The sequence below is a fragment of the Leptonychotes weddellii genome, chromosome 14 (genome assembly GCF_054177405.1).
Source record: "Leptonychotes weddellii isolate Sample4059 chromosome 14, ASM5417740v2, whole genome shotgun sequence".
Lineage (NCBI taxonomy): Eukaryota > Metazoa > Chordata > Mammalia > Carnivora > Phocidae > Leptonychotes > Leptonychotes weddellii.
The window spans coordinates 48249447-48266735 of NC_138382.1; the positions used below are offsets into that span (position 1 = coordinate 48249447).

Sequence of the window (17289 nt, forward strand, 5' to 3'; positions counted from 1 at the left end):
CCAATTCCACCTACTTTAAACTTACTCTACTGGGGTAGGAGTAGAAGATGCCGTGGCTTCAAGGAGGTGAAATGCACCCAAGAATAGTAGTGGGCGATGTTTGTGTTTTCCTTGGAGGGAGAGACAAGGAAATATTCTGGGCCACAGGGCTGGTTAAAGAATCACGCATGAGAATCATGGCGGACCTGAGAGGACTGCCACCTGGTCCATGCCGTGTGGGCAGAGGGGGTGAAGTCGGAAGGAAGCGGAAATAACAGCTACCTCCCTGACCGCCTCCCTCCACGTAACCTCCAGATTAGCAGGGCAACTGGGCAACTGGAACGGTGCTACCGGGACCCGCCTGGCCATGAGGGGAGCTTTGCCCCCTGATGAAGTCTTACCTCAGGGTCAAGCTTTTTCAATTCTTTTTCTTCTAGTGCTATTCTAGGCAGGAGTAACCACAAGGCCTGGGAGGGCCTACAAGAGCCCTGTCAGCAGGAGAACCCACCCGATGCGGCCTCAGGTTGGACTCTTTGCTTGTTAACAGCCTCCACCAGATCTGTGGTCATAGGTCTCTGAGGCTCAGACACTTGTAACTTACAGGCTTATTCTTTTCAGCAAAACTGCTTTTGCAAACTTTGAATTCGGCCAGGAACTGCGTTTGTTCAAATACTCTGAGCAGTGATGAAGCACAGAGTGGCCTCGGTAGCCACAAAGAGCAGTGGCAGCTGCTGTCCCAGCAGAAGAATGACACTTGGTGAGGCGTGGGCAGTGCTGGCCAGTGAGCTAGGGGACAACAGGACTTCTCAGCTTCCTAACTATGGTGACTTTGGGGATCTGGGTGCAAGGAGGAGGAAGGGGCCGCAAGGGGCAGAATGCCACAATGTGCCCCCACTCCATTTCTGAGCCAGGGGAAGTTGGTGATAGAACTGAATTGCATTCTTTCCTCCACATTCTCTTTCCCTGAGGAGAATCTCCCATCTCCTCACAAAGCCAGGCGGGGGTCGCAGGCAGAATGACCTTTATTGGGAGCACGACCTGTTTGGGGCTGACCACCCCGTGGCCCCCACAGGTAGCTGGGGGTGGGGGTAGAGACAGTATCAGGAAAGGAGGAGTAGAGCCAAGGCTGTGGGGACTGGCAGGGTGGAGCGGGCGGGAGCCCCGGCAGGTTCAGGCCGAGGCGCAGCAGCGTTACTACTACTCTTGGAGCGTGAATACGCTAGGGAGGGGCAGGCACTTAGGGGGCCCTAGGGCACGAAGGCACTTGGAGGCAGGGAGCGCACGGGGGCATGTGCAGCGGGACCCGGCAGGCCCAGGCCCGGGGTTTGGCAGGCACTCTGGGGAGTGCTGGGGCGGGGTGGGGCGGGGCGGGGCGGGGCGGGGCGGGCCGAGCCCCAGAAGGCTTTGGTAGCGGCCCCGCACAGTCTCTGGGCCGGGTCTGCATTAAATAGCGGCGGCTGCCCTAGTGCTCATCCCGAAGCTCCGAAGGCAGGAACTTGTACTGCTGTTGCCGGATCTGGGCCAGCTTCTTCCGCGCCTCTTCCAGCTCTCGCTCCTTCCGAAGCATCTCTTCCTGTGCGGCGATGATCTGCGGGGTGGAGACCAGGGGCTCAGCTCAGCGAGGGCGCGCCAGGCGCGGGGCGGCCGGGGCCAGCGCCGGCGGCGTGAGCGCCCTGAGCGCCCTGCTGGCCGTGTCCGGCGGTGTCTGGGGCGATGCTCACCTGGGCGATGCCCCCGACCATCTTCTCCTTCACCACCACTGTTTCGTTCTCCTGGTCTTCAAAGGCGGCGGCCTTCTGGGCCGCCTTCACCAGATTGTCGGAGGCTCGCTTCACCGCGTTGCCGGCGGCCTGGGCAGAGGGAAGGCAGCGGGAGGCTGGAGACTCAGCCGAGAGAGTCGCTGTACGCCCTCACGGGGACGCACGGCTGGGGGTAACGGTTTAAAGCAGCACAGCCCAAGGGGCCGTCGGATGGCCAGGGTTCCTCACCTGAAGTCGTTTCATCGCCTCAGAGTCCTGGTCAGCCTTGACCTTGCAGGCCACAAGGAGCTGGGCTGTGGAGGCGGCCACCTGCTTGGCTGATGAGATGAGCTTCTCCTGGCTGGCGTGGCCTTGTACGGCGGCATTGGCGGCTTCACACAAATTGTTGGTGGCCGCAGCCACCATCCGGGCCTGAAGTGGGGAGGGTCAGGTTAGAATATGCCTCTTGCCCTGGTCCTCCCCCCCCCCCGGCCTTCTCAAGCCGCCCTAGCCGAGGGACCTAGTGGGCACTGTGTACTCACAGCAGAAATGAGGCCCTGGGACCACTGCCCATCATCCAGTGCATTGGCTGGAATGGCGCCCACCTGTGGGGGAAAGAGGAGGGCCTACTCACACCTGTGCCCTCCGTGGGCATGTAAAAGCCCCCCATCAACTGGAGGACGGGCAGCAAAGCGGCTGCTGTGCCCGTTCTCATGCGCGTCCGAGTACGTACCTTCCCCTGGGCCACCAGTTCCCTCTGGGCTGCTGACGCCGCCTTTACCAGGGCGCTGGTGGCCGCCGCGATGGACTTGGCAGCTTCCAGGATCTGCTCCTCAAAATTTAGGGACTCATCCGCCTCCTACAAGGAACAAAGGTTGCAGAGAGAGACGCAAAGTGAAGGTGGGGGCAGTAGGAGGGGCGGGAAGAGGGACGGGGGAGGACTGACCTTGGGTTTGGCCCGAGGCTTCAGCTGCTCCAGCTTTTTGGCTGCAGCCTCAATGGCGGCCGCAGCCCCCAGGAGCTCGTTCTCAGCGATGACTGTGGGGTCCTCTGGGTCCACCCATTCTGTTCCTGGTGGGGCGAAGGGAGGAAGACAAGGGCTAAGGCAGAGCAGGGAGGTCAGGAGCACTGGGCAGCATGGTTAGCGCCCCCGGCACCTGTGGGGACTTGCGGGCAGAGGCCAGCTCTGAGCAAGCCCAACCAAGAGGCAGAGATCCCCCCCCCGCCCATGACAAAGGCTGCCCTTCCCGCCCTGCCCCTGGTCACCCCTCACCCTTCATGGCCTCAGCAGCCTGGATGAGCTCGGTGACCGAACCAGCCACACGCTTTGAGTGTCCCGTCAGCTGCTGCTTCAGTTCTGGGCTTGGCTTCTGCAGGGTCTGGGGAAGAGAGGCCAGGGAGCAGGAAGCATCAGAGCTTAGCTTCCGCCGGAGCTAAGAGACAGGCCAGCCGTGCCCCCTGCCCCCTGCCGGGACCGCTCCACGCCGCAGCCCGCAAACCCCATGCCGCCTGCGCAGGTGTGCTCCCGGCCCCGCACCGCACACATGGGGAAGACAGTGGGGCTGTGTGTCACTCACCGGCTGACAGGGAGCAAGGAGAATGATGAAATGAGGAGAAAGAAGAGACGACGAAGGTAGAGAAGGGGGCGGTCAGGTGGGAAGAGAGGAGGTAAAAGAAATGAAGAGGAAGAGGTGAGCGGGAAAACCAAAGATGCTAAGAATGATGGGGCCCCCAGTGGAAGGGAGGCTTGGGCATGAGAACAGATTTGGGACATAGAAGGTGGGGTGGGGAGGAGATGTGAACAGCCAACTGGAGAGCTGGGTGTGGAGCACATGGGGAGAGGGCCGTACGCAGGGAGGCTGGTACGAGGAGCAGACAACGGCCGCCTTCCTTACCAGCAGCACGTGGTCCAGCAGCTCCAGGTAGCCGTTGGCACACTCCCGGCCGTAGTGCAGGGCCCGAAGCCGCACATCAGGGGCCACTTCTGGGTGGTAAGCTGCTTCCTGTCCCGTGGAGTTAGCGTTAGGGTCCCACAGAGCTCCAGGCCCCCAGAGCCCCTGCACTTTCTCCGCTCCCACGTTCTGCCCTAAAGCTGCCACACCGCCTCAGACTTCCGACTCGCTATCAGGGTTTCTACCTTGCAAGCCCGAAGCATGTCTGCGATAGCGCGACGGCTCAGATTAGCCGTGGCGATGACGTCCTCCTGGCGACAGGAGTTGCCAGCGGCAACAGCCTTGGCTGTTGCCATGGTGATACCCTTGGTCATGCGAATAAAATCTTCTGGGGTGGAGGTCTTGGCAGGTGGCTCTGGGGAACAGAAGACCTGTTGGGGGTCGAACAAGAAGGAAAATTGTACAGTGAGTGAGACTTACTTTTATAATGTAGCACTCTGCTTGTAATAAACTGGTCCGTTGATCCACGGGCTCGAGAACAGCCATTCACTGAGTACTTAGTGTAGGTCAGGTCCTTGGAGGAGTTCACGTATCACAGCTAACATAAGGCTGCTGGTCATTTCTGACCGAAGTGATTGGGGAGAGTTTGTTTGAAATTTATATTGTTCGAAATTTGAGAGTTTATTTGTTTGAATTACCTTTGAGCTGGGTTTTCATTCCTAAACTATAGAGAAGCCTTGAAGGGGTGAGTGGCAGAGGTGGGGCAAGGGGCTGGCTCTTAAGAGACCTAGATAACAGGAGGTAGTTTTAGGTACACAGTGGGCCATGAATAACCAGGATGTCAAGTGAGAGAGTTATCAAGCAATGTTCTAGAATTATAGGGATGGTGGAAAAAAGGTTGTTGGGGCCTTGAGTATCAGACCAAGGTACTCAGAATTTTGCATAGTAAGTAAAAAACATTTTTTTTGATGTATGTGTTTTATCCAGCAAATTATTAAAAATCAGCAGGTGGTAGATTCTGTGTGAGGTGCTAGGAGTGCAGTGGGGAATAAAGGAGACAAGGCCTTTGTTCTCATGGAGTTTACACTATCGTTTTGGACACAGACAATAAGTAAACAAGCAGAAAAACTAAAGACTGAACTGGGCTGTGAAGGAAAAAAAGAGGGTGCCATGCTGAGAAATAAAAATGAGGTCCTTTCTCAGGTGGGTGGCTGGGGAAGCCTCTCTGAGGAGAGGACTTTTTTTTTTTTTAAGATTTTATTTATTTATTTAATTTATTTTTTCAAAGATTTTATTTATTTATTTATTTATTTTTTAAGATTTTATTTATTTATTTGAGAGAGAGAGAATGAGAGACAGAGAGCACGAGAGGGAAGAGGGTCAGAGGGAGAAGCAGACCCCCGCTGAGCAGGGAGCCCGATGTGGGACTCGATCCCAGGACTCCAGGATCATGACCTGAGCCGAAGGCAGTCGCTCAACCAACTGAGCCACCCAGGCGCCCAAAGATTATATTTATTTATTTGAGAGAGAGAGACTGAGAGAGAGAGAGCATGAGAGGGGGGAGGGTCGGGAGGGTCAGAGGGAGAAGCAGACTCCCTGCCGAGCAGGGAGCCCGATGCGGGACTCGATCCAGGGACTCCAGGATCATGACCTGAGCCGAAGGCAGTCGCTTAACCAACTGAGCCACCCAGGCGCCCTTATTTTATTTTTTAAAGTAATCTCTACACCCAAAGTGGGGCTCGAACTCATGGCCCCGAGATCAAGCGTTGCATGCTCCACCGACTGAGCCAGCCAGGCGCCTCTGAGAAGAGGACATTTAAGCTGCAGCCTGAAGGAGGGAGGTTGGCAGGGGCCCGCGGGGCTTGGAAGGTGACGGTTAAGGAGTGTGGATTTTACCACAGACGCCAGGACACTCCCTAAAGGGTTTTAAGCAGTGAAGTGACATAACATCCTTTACATTTTCTGGCTCCCGTGTACAGAGAGCACATCGGAGGGGTGAGTGAGGGGGCAGAACAGATGGAGGCTACGGCATAAATACACTGTGGGCCTGGTGACGGTTTGGACGAGGTGGAGGTGGTGGGGATGGGGAAAAGAGAAAAGGAGATCCGCTAGGAGGGAGCGCTGACACATCTTGGCAACGCGCTTAGGTGTGGGGAACGAGAGAAAGACGGACGTTACAGCTGCATTCCTGCCTTTAGGATCTGAGTTATTAAAAGGTGCCACTGACTGAGATGGGAAGGACCAGGGAATGCTCAGGTTTAGGAGGCAGAAAGTTAAAGAGTTTCAGTTTGGGCATCGCCGAGGACCATATCAGGGGAATTCAGAAATGAGCAAGATGAGAAGGAGATGAGAATGGCAGCAGTCGGAGGAGAGGAGAGTCCCAGGCGGAACACCCGCACAGCAGAGTGGAGGGAGAGCGGACGAGGATCCCAACCCGGGTGCCCACAGAGGGGCAGGAGAGGAGGGCTGAGAGGAGCAGAGAAGGGGAGGGCGGCTGGGAGGTCGAGCAATGGCCCGGATTGGGGACCAAGGCCGGGAAGTCACAGGTGACTGAGGCGGCTCCCGTCCTAAGAGGAAGTGGCTTGTTGGCCAGAAGCTGGGAGGCCTGGCATCTCAGCGGTTTGTCAAACAGGCAGCTGAGAATAACTAAACTCAGAACTGAAGTCAACTTGCTAGAAAACGGCCGGGGAAGTGGTTAAACGTGCCAAAGAAGAGGACAGAGAAAGCAGGCGATTTGCACCAGTTTGGGCCGGCCTCCGCGTTTCCTAGGCCGACGGGGGCTCGCCGACGCCACAGGAGAGGCGCTCCAGAAGCAAAGACAGAAGCCGCTGTCACGAGGGCCCAGGAAGAAAGAATTCCAGACAGGCTTGTTCACAAAGTCAAATGATTTCGAAATGTCTGAAGATGAAAGCCAAGAGGAGGCCACTGAATGTGGCAGCTCAGAGGCCACTGGTGGCGGCGGGAGTGGGGAGAAGGCAGGTGTCCAACGCTAACTCGGAAGTAGGAGAGGAGGGGAAAGACACCAGCACGGCTCACTGACGCATGTGGCAGTGAGCGAGGAGAATGAGGAGATTCACAGTCTGTCACGACCCCTCTCGGACCCATGTCCCCGGGGCGCCCAGCACCCGCTCACCGCCAGCTCCTGCCGTATGTGTTCTGTGGTTGCCTCCAGGGCCCGTGTGCCTTTGGTAGCCTCATCTTCCACGGCTTTCACGGTCTTGAGCAACGATGTCACATTGGTCACCATCACCTGGAGGCATCAGAGGAGTTGCGGGGGGTCACGTTAAGGAACAGGAGGACGTGCAGCGATCCGCCCCTCTGCTGATGCTGTGCTCGTTCCCCTCCAACCTTGGCAGAGTTCTTGAGCTGCCACACAGCAGGGTCGTCCCCGACTTTGCCAGCCGCGGCCTTCGTGGCACTGATGAGGTCTCCCAGGGCTTTGGCCACATCTTTCACTGCGTTGATCAGCACTACCTGCGTGAGGGAGCGCAAGCTCTGGTCCGTGGGAGAGACAGGGGCAACAGGTGGTGAGTGCTTCTGACCAGAAGTAGGGGTGTCGGGCGGCTACCTGTGTCTCAGGGTCCTCGGCTCCCAGGCTGGCTGCACCCAGCTTGACGACGTCAGCGAGGCGGGTGATGGTGGCCACGGAGGACTGGGCAGCCTGGGCTAGCTTCTCCTGGCTCCCGGCCGCGTTCTGCACCAGGACCTTGGTGTCTTCCACCAGCACCTTTGCGGTCTTCAGAATGCCCTCCCTGAGGGAGGGCCCGGCTTAGTCAGCCCTTCACAGGCCTGCCCCAGCCCCTGCAGCCCCTGCAGCCTCTCCCGCCACCCCCCCCCACCGGCCCTCCTCCAGGAGGCCCGTTCCCTCCTCACCGGTGGTCAGCGAAGGTCTCGGCCCCCTCGCGATTAAGGGTGCCGGCCGTGGCGAACATGATGGTGGTGTCGAGGTCAGCAATGATGCCGGACACGGCGCTGGCGGCCGTGATGCAGGCCTGGGTGCCACGATTCCCCGCCTGCAGCGCGGCCAGCACGTGCGAGACCTGGGGGAGGGAAGGCACGTGGGGACTCCGGCCGGTGCCTCGTGGAAGGGGGCGGTCACCGGTGGCCGGGAGAAGGGACGGAGGAGAGGGCTGGGAAGGCAGGAAGATGATGGGAAGGGCCGCCGCGGGGTCGGGGAGCCAGTGCCCCAGTCCACGGCGATGGGCGCAGTCACCTTCTCGGAGACTCTCCGGGCACACTCTATGAGCTCCTTCTTGGTGTAGGCGTCGCTGGGGCTGCACTGCAGGGCGCCCGCCTTGGTGACCAGAGCGGCACAGCCATGCCCCAGCTCCTGCACGCGGTGCTTGATGTGCGCACCTATCTGTGAGCGGATGGGAAAGGGAGATGGCCTTTACAAATGGCACTCGGGGACCTCCATTGTGCTTGGAGGAGTCACGAAGGACCTAACAGAACACGCATCGTAGACTAAAGGGGTGGTGAGAAAAAGTGCCCAGCACGCAGATTTCCTGTTTCACATCCTTTAGGCAGGAGGTCACCTCCTACACATGCAAAATAGCAGCATGTAGGCACCAACTGGTGAGGATTATGTTAAGCCCAGTGAGGAGGTGGGGGAGAAGCACTTTATGCTGGGGTATTTGAATCAGAGGGCCACGGATTACGATTTGGCCGGGATGTGGTTAAGGAGGGGTTTGGGGCTGGGGATTAGGTGTGTGGTGGTAAGATCCAATTACTTGCTTTCTTGGAAAGCCAGGAGCTTAGGGAAGGAAGAACTTCTCGGGTCTGCAACAAGGAAGAACTAAGAAGAGATTACAGACCTGCAGGATAGGAGAGAAGCAGCCACAGTCCCAGAGGGGTGTCGGCAGACCAGGAAATCTCTAGATTGTCGGCTGTCTCCTCTATCCCCATGACTTTGATCCTGTCCCTACACGAGCCCTGATCACTCTTTAGTGGAGTGGCCCTGAGGGGGTGTTCCCCTTCTAAAGAAGGCTAGACAGAGTAAGGGTGGGACGGCCCCAGAGGCTGACATGATGGGGACGAGGGCACGCTACTGCGATTTTCTGTGAGGGGCGGCGGGGAAGGCCTTCACGGCAGCTGCCCCCGTGTTTACCTCTTCGTTCTCAGCAGCCACAGCTGCAGGCTTGGCCTGGGAGGCCAGGCGGCCGTAGTCACTGGTCAGCTGGTTAGCAAGAGGGCCTAGCTCCTCAGGGCTGGTGTTTGACTTGGTTACCTGGGGCGACAGAAGTAAAGTTATGCCCACACTAAGCTCCCTGGGGGTGGCCTTCTTACACTCTCCCAAACTCACCATCTCTTGAACGGTGACAGCAATGGCCTTGGCTGTCCGCACCATAGTCGTCTGGTAATCCACAAAAGAACCTTCTGGTTCACCCATTGGTCCTTCATCTAGCTGAGGGAGGCGGATGGGGAAAGGAGACAGACCATCAGGGTCTCTGACACTGAGCTCAGGGACCCTGGCCCAGGGGAGCCTCTGACCACAGGCACCCAAGGACTCTAACCTGGTTGATGGCCTGGGTGATGGAGTCCACCATGCCGCCGACAACCCCAGCAGCACTGGCTGCCTCATTAAGGGTTGTCGTCAGGTCCTCTACGGCCTCTGTCATCATCTGCACAGCCTCCTCCAGGGCCTCCTGGGTGTGAGCTGCTTGCTGGGGGCAGAGCGAGTGAGTGGAGGGGGGCTCCGGTGTTCTGCTTCTCTGACCTCTTCCTGGTAGCAGCCCCTCCCTCCCACTTTCAGTACCTTGGGGTTCCCGCCAGCCTCCTTGGCTGTGTACAGCAACTGCAGGGCAGACTCTGCCAAGGTTTTGGTCTGGTCCAGGAGCGCCATCTGCTGCGGGTGGCTCAGGGTCTTGGAGGCAGCACCCACCGCAGCCAGGGTGAGTGGCTCAAAGTACTGGGCCATCTGGGACACCTGAGGCGAGGGGTTTGAGCGGAGGTCAGCTGGGCCTGGAACCCTCGCTTGCCCTGCCCCGGGACTCCCCACTTGTCTCTCCGGGTACCTTGTGTCCCAGCTGGGAGGCTTCAGCCCTTGCAGCGCTGGCCAGTGGCTCGATAAGGTGGGAGATCTCCTGCACTGCAGTGAGCATCTGAGTGTGCAAGGCCTGGGAAAGAAGCGAACTTGAGCCCTGACTGTGACCTGGAACAGGGCCTGCTACCTCCTTCCATACTGAACTCGCTCACTCCCCTGGGCATGTTCCTCCTGTACCCTTGACGTCTCCATGAGGCACACTCCTGGATCCCCCATCTTCCTCGAGTGTGCCATCTCTCTCCCCAGATGCAACCTTCCGTATAACCCATTTCCCCCTTACCTCTTGAGAGATTCCCTCCCGGGGAGCAAGCTGTTGGCTGACAGCAGCGAGGGAAGCCTGGTCTAGGTCCCGCAGACAGCTGTTCAGAGCTGCAATGGCCGCCTCGCACTCCAGCTGCCCTGGAGCCTTGTCCCTGTAGACACATCATAGGCTCCAAAACCACGAACCGCCCTTTAAAACAAGGCTAGTCTATCTTTCCCCATGCCCCCCAAATCTTGGACAACAGCCTATCCCATCTAATTGCACTACCCTCCCCCCGTTCTGCTCTGTGCTCCCTAGCCACACTGGTTCTCTGCCCCTGCAACACCTCATGCTTGTAATGAGCTTCTTGATGGAGTCTGAGACGGTCCGGGAGTGGCCAGCCAGCACCGACCAGCGCGGCGGGTCCCGGGGATTGACTGCTAGGGCCCGGGCTGTCTGGATGAGTCCCCCGGCACTCTCCAACATTGTCTTGGCGGAGACCACAATGGGCTCCATTGCAGCCCGGCCCTGGGGGGAGAGGAGGCAGGGAGGTGAATCTCAAGACTCCTGCAAACGTGAGGGGGCAGCCGGCCCATTGGTTTTCCCTTCACATCGCCTCACCTCAGGGCTGATCTGGGCAGGAATGCTGGCGAACTCGGGGTTGGATGCAAAGGCACTCAGATTGTCCACGGCCTCCAGCAGAGGGGCCGTTGCTGCTCGGCACTGGGCACGGTTCTCTTCTGTGAAAGCTCCGTCAAGTGCCTGCAAGGGGGAGGGACAGAACCTCAGGACTGACTGCAGGCAAGGGAGGCGGAACGCCGGCGTCCTCTCCTGGGCTGAGGGGGTGGGGAGGGGCTGGTGGTGACCTGTACGGACACGGAAGGGCCTGGGCTCAGGCAGACGGGCTGTGGTAGAAGGCCCCAGGGACGGATGCAGGGACTGGGGGAGAGGAGACTGGACGGTCAGAGGGAGGCTGGGAATCTCAAACACTGACAACCTTGATAGTTTTGACAAGATTGGCTGTGCTGTTGGCCACCTCCTTGGCCGACTGTACAAACTGGCGCTTGGCGGTGGGATTGGCCGTGCGAGCGGAGGCCAGGCGGCAGCTGTTACACAGCGCGGAGGTGTGCTTGGCCACGATGGTGGCTGCAGAGAGCACCTGCGGAGACAGACGTGCGGGAGAGCCACGATGAGGGCAGGGGCCCTGCGCGATGGGGGAAGGAGAGCAAGACCTCTGCAAGTCTCATTAGGAAAGACGGAGTCACCTGGAAAGTGAAGATTTGGGAGACAGAGATACCCAAAGATGAACAGGGTGTGGGAAGGGGGAGATGGAAGACGGCCACCCTGATGGAGAAACTGTAGTAGGGTAAGTAGGAGAGTGAACTCAAACTGTCTACAGAGAAGTTCTGAACTTAGCAGTAACTAAGAGTGACAAGAAACATGGCAGGAGAAGACAGTTACCCCCAGAGAAACCATGTGTGGAAGGTCAGCGATACGCCCCCACATCTCCCACATCTCCCTCTTGGGCCAGTCCATCTTGGCCGGGCACCACTTCCCAGACTTGCCCATAGCACCTGCTCTCTTAAGTTACCTGGGCCTGCGTACAGCCAGGCTCCCCCAAACTCTGACAGGCCATCTGAATTGCCTGGTTTGCACGGGCGAACTGCGTGGGCTCCACCAGTCCTTGCTGCCCAGCTTGGCTGTTGGGATCAGAGACCCCCACCAGATATGCAGCCTGGGGAGAGAGAGGGGTGGGGGTGGGGTGAGGAAGAAAGACCATCTCTCAGGTGGGACCGACTAGTGACAGCGGGGACAAAGGGGAGTAGGGGTAAGTTTAGTAGCCAGGGTCCTATGTGAGCAGAGGTATATTAACAAATGATAGTAGCACTATAAAAAAAGAAAAAACCTCTCCTGTTTTGTTAAATGTGTTTAAACATTTCAGAAGGTCGAAAAGGTAAAAAAAATAAAAAATAAAAAATAAAAGGATAACCACATGGTAAGGGTTTCATCAAACTTCTGTGTAGATGTGTATCTGGGGGATTGTAAGGTAAAAAGTACTGCTTACTCTAAGTAGAAGTCAAAAAGGTTTGAAAACCACCCCGGCACGCACACACACGTGCGTGCATGCAAAGCCCCTATGCATGAGTCCGAAAACTCTGCAGGTTGTTACGACCACTGATATTTACAACACCTCCACGCTTTAGAGATTTGGAGAGAGGGAAGGGATGGGTGTAACGGATGCCAACGATTTTTTATGATTAGATGACCAGCAGAAGGTTTGATTTATACTTCGACACATGGTCGCTCTACTTGTTCCTCTCTCTGCTTTTCCAGAAATAAGTCATACCATCTAGAATAGGCCACCCAACAGAACAGGGCAAAGGGAGGTAGGGGAGACTGAGGGAGCAGGCTAGTAGGCTTTCAGGGAAACAGTCTGAGATGAACTCTCAAGCCAGCCTGCCTTAAGGGTTCATGTACTAAAGCAAAATACTCTCACAGCGAACATTGTTTTAATCTTCGTAACTGCATAAAAAGGCAAAGCGGTGACTCAATTAACTGGAACTGTAGTCACTGGTACTATTTTAATAAAGTGATAGTTATGTGAAAAAGAACTTGCATATGCCAGTCAGCATATACCAAGAAAGCCAGGGCTGGAAAAGGGCCACTGATTGGACAGTGTCATCCTAACCCAAGGTGCCAGGGGCTCAGGGGTGACAGCGACCAGAACTGTTGGTATTCTATGGTTGCTGACAAACATCTCCACCGAGGAGGGGAAAGAAACCCAGCTTCCATAGAGTTGGTTTTGCAAACATCACTTCTTGGTTATCTACCGGAGCGTCAGGCTGTTGAGGAGGCGGGGGAGGGAAAGCAGGGGAGCGTGTGGGGACCGTCGCAGGGGAATAACCTGTGCGGCTGCCTCGGTGAAGCCACAGAGGGCCTTGGAGGCTGTGGCGATGGCCTCCCCGAACTCAGGCAGGTTCCCATTCTTGGCGTTTTGGGAGATGCCAGTCATGGCCTCACCCAGTACCTGAGAAAGAGAGGGTATCGGGAGAGCCCGTCCCTGTCCTGAGAGGGGCGGAGGAGCCCCTGGTTTGTCCCATCTTCCTGCCACCAGCCCTCCTGGGCCCCTTGCCGCACTTACCTTTGAGTTCTCCATCACACTGTCTAGGCAGCCGAAGTAGGACATGTCATTGATGGGCTGGACCGGGTTCTCTAGGAGTTCCCGGACAGTCTGGACAGGGGGAGGACAAAGTAGGACTCAAGACACCTCCTTCACCCCCAGACCCAGAATACCGTCCTCAGCCTCCACACCACTCAGCCTGCTGAGTGCCCACCTCCAATTCCCGCAGGGCATTGTCACACTCTTTCTGGCCTGGTGCCTGCTGGGTACACATGGTGATGAGCTGGTTGATGCTGTCAGTCACCGCCCTGGGAGGAAGAGAAAGTTGAGTGGATGCACACACAGGCCATAATTCTTGGGTCCTCTATACACGGGAAGTGTCTGTTTCTCTTTCGTGTGTAACCACTCCTAAGCTGGGACTTCTCATGGAATGTCCCCTCCCCAGTCTCTTCAACACTGCTGGGCTGGGCTTCCCAGCTCCTACATACCGGGCAGCTGCAGCCAGCTGACTCTTGAGGTTGGGGGCAGCAGGGTCTGTGGACAGGGCCTTGGCAGCCAGAAGGAGTTTGCTCGAAGACATAGAGATGCCCTTCAAGTTGGACACAACCTGGGCCCGGTCCTCCTGGCTCTGTTGAAGGCGAAAAGGTCAACACATTGTCCAGTCAGTCCTTTCTTATCTGTCTCTAAAAGGGCTCTTCCGTCCCAGACACTCAAATGTTGCTAGAGACTGGGGAGGGGGAGGGAGGAAGGGAGGGAGGAAGGGAGGGAGGCAGGCAAAGGTCAGGACTGAGCAGTCACACGGGTACCTCTCGCCTAACCCCTGAGCCGGACCCTGTGCCTTTTCATACCGGGGCCTGTCCTGCCATCTCCACACCAGCTTCCAGGAAGGTGCTGAAGTCCTGTCCAAATCGACCTGAGGCTCGAGCCAGGTCCTGGGGGGTTCCCCGAGAAGCCTGTACCAGTTCTGTGGCTGCCTGATTCAGCCCAGCAGCAGCCTCATTCAACCGGCTCTGAGCCTCTTGAAATGTCCCGGTGCTGGGGGGAAGCTGCAGGGTCAGAGAGAAAGTCAGAAGCGAGCATGGGGAGCGGTGCGAGGGAGAGTTTGGTCAAGGAGCGCTGGGAGGTGGGCACAGAGCCTGGGAGTAATGAAAGGGGGTAAATCTGGGAAGTCAAGGTCAAGGAGAGGTCCAGAGGTGGAAGGAGAAGCTTGGAGTTCTTCAGCTCCTACGTGCCTCCCCTGGTCTTCCTACCGAGTCACTCAGGAGTCGCTTGCTGGCGTCTCCCACTGCTCGCAGGGCATTGTCCACATCTCGCTGGCCAGGCAGGCAGCTGACACAGCGGTTCAGGGCCTGGGTCACTGCTTTAGCCACCTGAGGTGGAAAAGGAGACAGGCGTTGCCAAAATGTAAACAGTTTGGGAGAGCCCCTCCTCCGCTCATGGGAACATGGGAAACAACCGATCTACTGCCTCCGAAAGTGAAGAGGAAAGGGGGTGTGTAGCTGAAGGGGCTGAAGTTAGGGTATCAAGTGATAGTGATCAAACTGTCTCGAAGCTGGTGTTCAGCTAGGCCCCTGCCTCAGGCTAACTGAGACACTCCTACCAAGACTGAGAGAAAGGGTGGAATCCAGACAGGAGCTGTCAAGAGCAGACCTGGGAAGGTGCCTATCAGTGTGGATGAGATTTTGCTCCAGGCAGGTTGGGCCGTAGGGGGAAGTGGCCTCTTCCCCAAACTTGACCTGGGCAAGCCGCTGCTGGCTTTCAGGGTCCCCTGGATGGCCAGCTGCCTTTTTTGCTTCCTCGATGAGGCTGCTGGCTTTGTCCAGAACGTCGCTGGCTGTGTCAAGCACAATGGCCTGCACTGCAGGATCTGACGTCAGGGCAGCTACACCCCGAGCGGCCTGGGCCAGTGACCGCAGCCCACCTGCCACATCCCGAGCTGCGATCCCTGGGGAGATGAAGGGAAAAGGTGCCTTTACTGCCCGGCCCTGATCCCCGTGGCATCCTCTGTCAGCTCCATCCCTCCTTCAGCTCCTTTTCCCCAGCCCCTCCACATACCTGCGTAATTCTCATTGCCCTGGGCAACCTCCCCCAGCAGCTGGGCAATGGCGGAGCTCACTGCTTTGGTGCTGTTACCCAGGTCCTGGGCACATTTCTCCATCTAGGGATGAAGTGGGAGACTCAGGGGCAGAAAGAACCGGGAAATGGGAACTTGAGAAGCGAGTTGGGATCAGCTGGCAGTTTAAATGAAGGTTTTGGGCAGCTCTGGAGTGCAGGTGGGAAAGAAAACCTCAGGGTTTGATTAAGAATGAGGTGAGTTTTTTTTGTTTTTTTTTAAGATTTTATTTATTTAGAGAGAGAGCAGGGGGAGCGGCAGGCAGAGGGAGAAGCAGGCTCGCCGCTGAGCAGGGAGCTCTATGCAGGACTCGATCTAGGACTCTGGGGTCATGACCTGAGCCGAAGGCAGATGTTTAACCGACTAAGCCACGCAGGCATCCGAGTTTTTTTTTACATAAGATTTTATTTACTTATTTGACAGAGAGAGAGCGAGAGAGCACAAGCAGGGGGGAGCGGCAGGCAGAGGGAGCAGCAGCTTCCCGCTGAGCAAGGAGCCCGATGTGGGGCTCAATCCCATGATCGTGACCTGAGCCGAAGGCAGATGCTTAACCGACTGAGCCACCCAGGTGCCCAAGAATGAGGTCTTAAGAATACTTACGGTCTCCCCAGGTAAGGGTTTAAGCTTGCCATCTCGAGCTGCTGCCTTCACTTCCTGCAGGTCTCTCTCTAGATTCTGTACCACACTCAGTGCAGAATCCATCTCCAAAGGCCCACACGCTTCCTGAGCCTACAGTGATAAGGGGGCTTGGGTACCGGAGGTACTGCTGTTTCCCACTGATGCCCCAGGTTATACAATTATCCCTGTTTTAGGTTATTTTGCAGAGTCCCCATCATCCCAGAACTCCACCCTCATTTTCTTCCTTTCATTTTTTAAAAAAATATTTATTTATTTAAGAGAGCGTGTGCATGTGCCTGCACACACAGCAGAGAGGGAGAGAGAAACTTAAGCAGGCTCTGCGCTGAGCGTGGAGCCTGACACGGGGCCCAATCTCATGAGCCTGAGACCATGACCTGAGCCGAAGTCAAGAGTCGGATGCTTAACCGACTGCGCCATCCAGGCGCTCCTACCCTCACTTTCCAAAGCCAGCCAGCTCCCATACCTTCTGGGCAGCGGTACGAAGTTCGGCCAATGCGGTACCAAGGTTTTTAGCACACTGACTCAGCTGCATGGCCGAAGCCTGGTCCTGAATTGTTGGCACGGACGCCTTTGCAGCAGCCACCATCTTCCCACCTGGCTGTTGGGGAACAGGCGGGCAGACGAATGTACCATCTGCTTGGGTACAGGGACTGATGATGGTTAGGACACGGTGAGCGCTGTGGCTCTGTCTGGGAAGGAGGCTGTTGGTGGAGCTTTAAACTGTGGGCAATCTCGGGGACTCAGAGGGTGGGAAGAGTCTTGTCTGAGAGGCGGGAGAGGGTGCCTTGCCTGCAGGAAGCTCTGGCTTGCGGCAATGAGGGCCAGCTGAGCACTGGGACTGTCAGGCTGAGCCTGGCTCCCTCGGACGCCCTGCACCAGCAGTGGAATTTGTTCTGCCACAGCCTGTGGGGGGAAAAGGTCATGAGAGCCACCTCGCCACAGACCGGGGGAAAGTGTCCCCTGTCCCACACTTCCTCCCGAGTCTCACCTTGCAGCTCTGCACCAGCAGCGGCTGGGGGCCGGCAGAGGCCTTGGGGGTGGAGGCTGCGTGCTGGGCCGCGGCGATGGTCTGTGTGGCTGAGGCCGCAGCCTGTTTGGCTGCGTGCTGTGAGGACAGAGTGGTTAGGACAAGCCCCGGGCGGTCCCCCACCCAGTCCCTGCCCACCCTGGCCGTGCTACGCCATGAGGAAACGCCGATCGAGTCTCTCTCTGCATATCATTCCTCCCACAGCGCCCACACTCTTGCTCCCAGTTCACTCGCCAGCCTCACCTCCAGGCGCTGCACCAGCTTCTTCTTGATGGCGTTCTGCGCAGCTGCATTGGTCGCCATGCGCAGACCCTCGGCCGCCTCCCGCAGCCGCTGCTGCTGCTCCTCACTGTCAGGGTGGGCGGCGGCTCCCTGCAAGAAGTGGGGAGACACGCGTCTCAGCATCCCTGCGGCCCCCAGCTAAGCTCCGCTCCGGCCCCTCCAGACTCCAGCATTTTCCCAAGTCATTTCTAACTACCCGCACTCAAGGTGATC

General features: G+C 57.4%; 1 protein-coding gene across 3 annotated transcripts in view; it reads right to left on the reverse strand.

Moving 5' to 3' along the window:
- Positions 1–983: 983 nt before the first annotated feature.
- Positions 984–17289, reverse strand: part of TLN1 (talin 1) — a 32077-nt gene continuing 15771 nt past the window's right edge. For all 3 annotated transcript variants that reach the window (XM_081803144.1, XM_081803145.1, XM_081803143.1), the window contains exons 21-57: positions 17038–17166; positions 16756–16872; positions 16557–16670; positions 16231–16365; positions 15729–15857; positions 15071–15173; positions 14752–14960; positions 14266–14385; positions 13864–14061; positions 13504–13643; positions 13230–13323; positions 13037–13126; positions 12800–12922; positions 11486–11629; positions 10892–11053; positions 10516–10656; positions 10241–10422; positions 9934–10066; positions 9625–9726; positions 9366–9536; positions 9124–9273; positions 8913–9014; positions 8718–8837; positions 7824–7970; positions 7484–7650; positions 7179–7362; positions 6959–7084; positions 6744–6860; positions 3856–4041; positions 3614–3721; positions 2992–3097; positions 2665–2789; positions 2452–2577; positions 2261–2323; positions 1968–2150; positions 1701–1829; positions 984–1567 (exon numbers count right to left, since the gene is read on the reverse strand). In XM_081803144.1, the coding sequence (XP_081659270.1) occupies positions 1442–1567; positions 1701–1829; positions 1968–2150; positions 2261–2323; positions 2452–2577; positions 2665–2789; positions 2992–3097; positions 3614–3721; positions 3856–4041; positions 6744–6860; positions 6959–7084; positions 7179–7362; positions 7484–7650; positions 7824–7970; positions 8718–8837; positions 8913–9014; positions 9124–9273; positions 9366–9536; positions 9625–9726; positions 9934–10066; positions 10241–10422; positions 10516–10656; positions 10892–11053; positions 11486–11629; positions 12800–12922; positions 13037–13126; positions 13230–13323; positions 13504–13643; positions 13864–14061; positions 14266–14385; positions 14752–14960; positions 15071–15173; positions 15729–15857; positions 16231–16365; positions 16557–16670; positions 16756–16872; positions 17038–17166 (5001 nt within the window). In that variant the 3' untranslated portion in view covers positions 984–1441. The remainder of the gene's footprint in view (positions 1568–1700; positions 1830–1967; positions 2151–2260; positions 2324–2451; positions 2578–2664; positions 2790–2991; positions 3098–3613; positions 3722–3855; positions 4042–6743; positions 6861–6958; positions 7085–7178; positions 7363–7483; positions 7651–7823; positions 7971–8717; positions 8838–8912; positions 9015–9123; positions 9274–9365; positions 9537–9624; positions 9727–9933; positions 10067–10240; positions 10423–10515; positions 10657–10891; positions 11054–11485; positions 11630–12799; positions 12923–13036; positions 13127–13229; positions 13324–13503; positions 13644–13863; positions 14062–14265; positions 14386–14751; positions 14961–15070; positions 15174–15728; positions 15858–16230; positions 16366–16556; positions 16671–16755; positions 16873–17037; positions 17167–17289) is intronic.